We start from the raw sequence: 2,466 nt of genomic DNA on the forward strand, positions 1-2,466 counted from the left end.
TTTAAATGTTTGATAAATTTTAAGTAGCATTCATTGCTATTTTTAATTTTAAAATGACTTACTCAACTAGGACTAGAAAGACTCAGTACATTCAAAAGGATGACCTGTGAGCACAAGCAGGGGAGCAATGAGAGATCTTCCTGAGACTGTAAGGGAGTAAAGAGAAGTGACAGCTGCTCCCATGAATGTCAAGATAACGGGTGAAAATGATGAGAATGGTGAGACCGTGATATCTCTTGGTTCAAATGTGAGTGCCTCCACCCACCTGCTCTTCCCCCTCTGCTGCCCCCACCAGGGGATTTGCATGCTGTCCCCTAGGGAGGACCTGCCCAGGCCAGCCTGACATAAAAGGGCAGCTCTAGCCTGGCTTGGACTGATCAGGGCTCATCCGGACACAGCTGACCATGAGGTTCCCTGCTCAGCTCCTGGGGCTCCTCCTGCTCTGGGTCCCAGGTGAGGATGGAGGGGAGATGAGAAGGGGAAGGGGGTGCTGTGGGGGCAGGGCTGCTTTTTGTGGGCATGTGCAAACAGGTATGTGCACATCTCTCACCCTCTGCCAAGGGCAGATGTTTAGCAAAGAGAGAATGAGGATTAAACCAGACAAAATAAGTACCCATCCTCTGGTGAAAGTGTGGGCAAGTGGACACATGACCTCTAGAGATCTTTGATGGTGTAAGTCCTGGGGTTTTCTCAAGGTGAATATTTTGGGGACAACTCTCAATCAAAAAAGAATCTAGCATGAAGTAAATAACAAGTAGAGAATTGTGAAAATTACTCATGATACTGGCTCAGAATGCTCTTCTTCTCTCTCATTATTTCAGGATCCAGTGGGGCCATCGTGCTGACCCAGAGTCCACTCTCCCTGTCAGTCAGCCCTGGAGAGCCGGCCTCCATCTCCTGCAGGTCCAGTCAGAGCCTTGAGAGTTATAGTTACAATTTCTTGAGTTGGTACCAGCAGAAACCAGGCCAGTCGCCAAGGCTCCTGATCTATTTTGCTACAAACAAGGCCTCTGGTGTCCCAGACAGGTTCAGTGGCAGTGGGTCAGGCACAGATTTCACCTTGAAGATCAGCAGGGTGGAGGCTGAGGATGCAGGCGTTTATTACTGCCAGCAATTTAAAGAATCTCCTCCCACAGTGATACAGCCCTTGACACAAACCCCTCTCCTGGGGGCCCAGCTGCACACATGGCTGTGTGTTGTCTGGGGGAGCAGAGGGGCAGATGCTCTGAGTCTGTGTAAGAGGAAGAGGTGGGAGAACCAGGGGCAGAGGGTGCAGCTGAGGCCTGTGGACCAGCAGAGCCTCAGCTCCTCCTCGGACACCACATGTTCAGACCTGTCAGCTGCCTGGCTTTGGTGAGATGCCCCCTTAGAAACTGGCCAGTGATAGGAGCTGGCCTGCAGGTCACCCAAAGCTTAGCTGAAGTCCATTTGTTCAGCCTTTGTTTTCTGCCTGGGCCAATCAGAACTTTTATGCTGGTGTGTATTGATAACCATAGAGGAGAGCATAACATCAGGTTAGAAACAATGGCACTACTAGAAAAGGATCTTTTTAGCTGCAATTTCAGCCTGTGTGATTCTATTTTCCAATGTAATCTCATGGCTCTCTCATGCAATGAAAATATCACATCTCTTTCACCCTTCTATTTCTTGTGGATTTTTCAATGTTGATTTTCCAAACCCTCTGACATTCTCCCTTGCTCTGGATTTTCTTGTCTTTTTGCAACTTAAATAATTTTGTGCAGATTACAAGCTTGATGGTATACTGTCATAAAAAGGAAAAAATGTCAAACATAAATAAAGTGACTCATTTCGTGAATACAAATCTCACCCACAGTTCCTAGGTATAGATATAATTAAATGAATAGCTGAAATGTCTCATTTTTTAAAGGCTTTAAATATATATCTGAATATATGTGTCCTGCACCTTTCAAGTCATGACACTGTCCCTGAGCTTATGTCAACAGCCCACTAGGGGGCAGTCAGGTCCAATTCTTACCGCACATGTCTATCCTCTTGCAAGTTTTGGTCCTTCTGGTCCAAAGCTTTTCTTTATCTGCCTACCACAGTGAGGATTACAACGTCTCTTCTGTCTCCCTCTTCACTTCTCCTCTCAGCAAATATTTACATTCAGACAAATGCTATAGCATGTTTTTTTTGTTATCTTTTTTTTAATACATATTCTTAGGTCAGTTCAATTCCAGTTATAACCAACACTATGGCTTTATGTTGCAATGAAGACGAATGATTTTTACTGAGTTTTACTTTAAATATTACCACTAAGCCCCAAAACAATAGGTGTTTACCTGTCTGGTAAGTAGGATTGCCTGCATTTCTGTGACCAGGAGTTCTTTGCTTTCATGTTTCCATAGAATCCAAGAATTCTCCTCTTGCTATTGTCTTAAATAAATCATTTTGATGCAATAAGTTTACCTAGAATTGTAGACTAATAGACAGTCTCATAATGGG

At 44.7% G+C, this 2,466-nt stretch overlaps 1 gene segment (V, D, J or C); it reads left to right on the plus strand.

Annotated features, from left to right (window-relative positions):
• The first annotated feature begins 344 nt into the window (after nucleotides 1–344).
• On the plus strand, nucleotides 345–1,775 carry LOC110258394. The segment is given in 2 exon segments: nucleotides 345–453; nucleotides 822–1,775. Coding segments are annotated over 2 exon segments (585 nt in total).
• Nucleotides 1,776–2,466: the final 691 nt, after the last annotated feature.

Source organism: Sus scrofa, unplaced genomic scaffold (genome assembly GCF_000003025.6).
Source record: "Sus scrofa isolate TJ Tabasco breed Duroc unplaced genomic scaffold, Sscrofa11.1 Contig1964, whole genome shotgun sequence".
In the NCBI taxonomy this organism is placed as follows: domain Eukaryota; kingdom Metazoa; phylum Chordata; class Mammalia; order Artiodactyla; family Suidae; genus Sus; species Sus scrofa.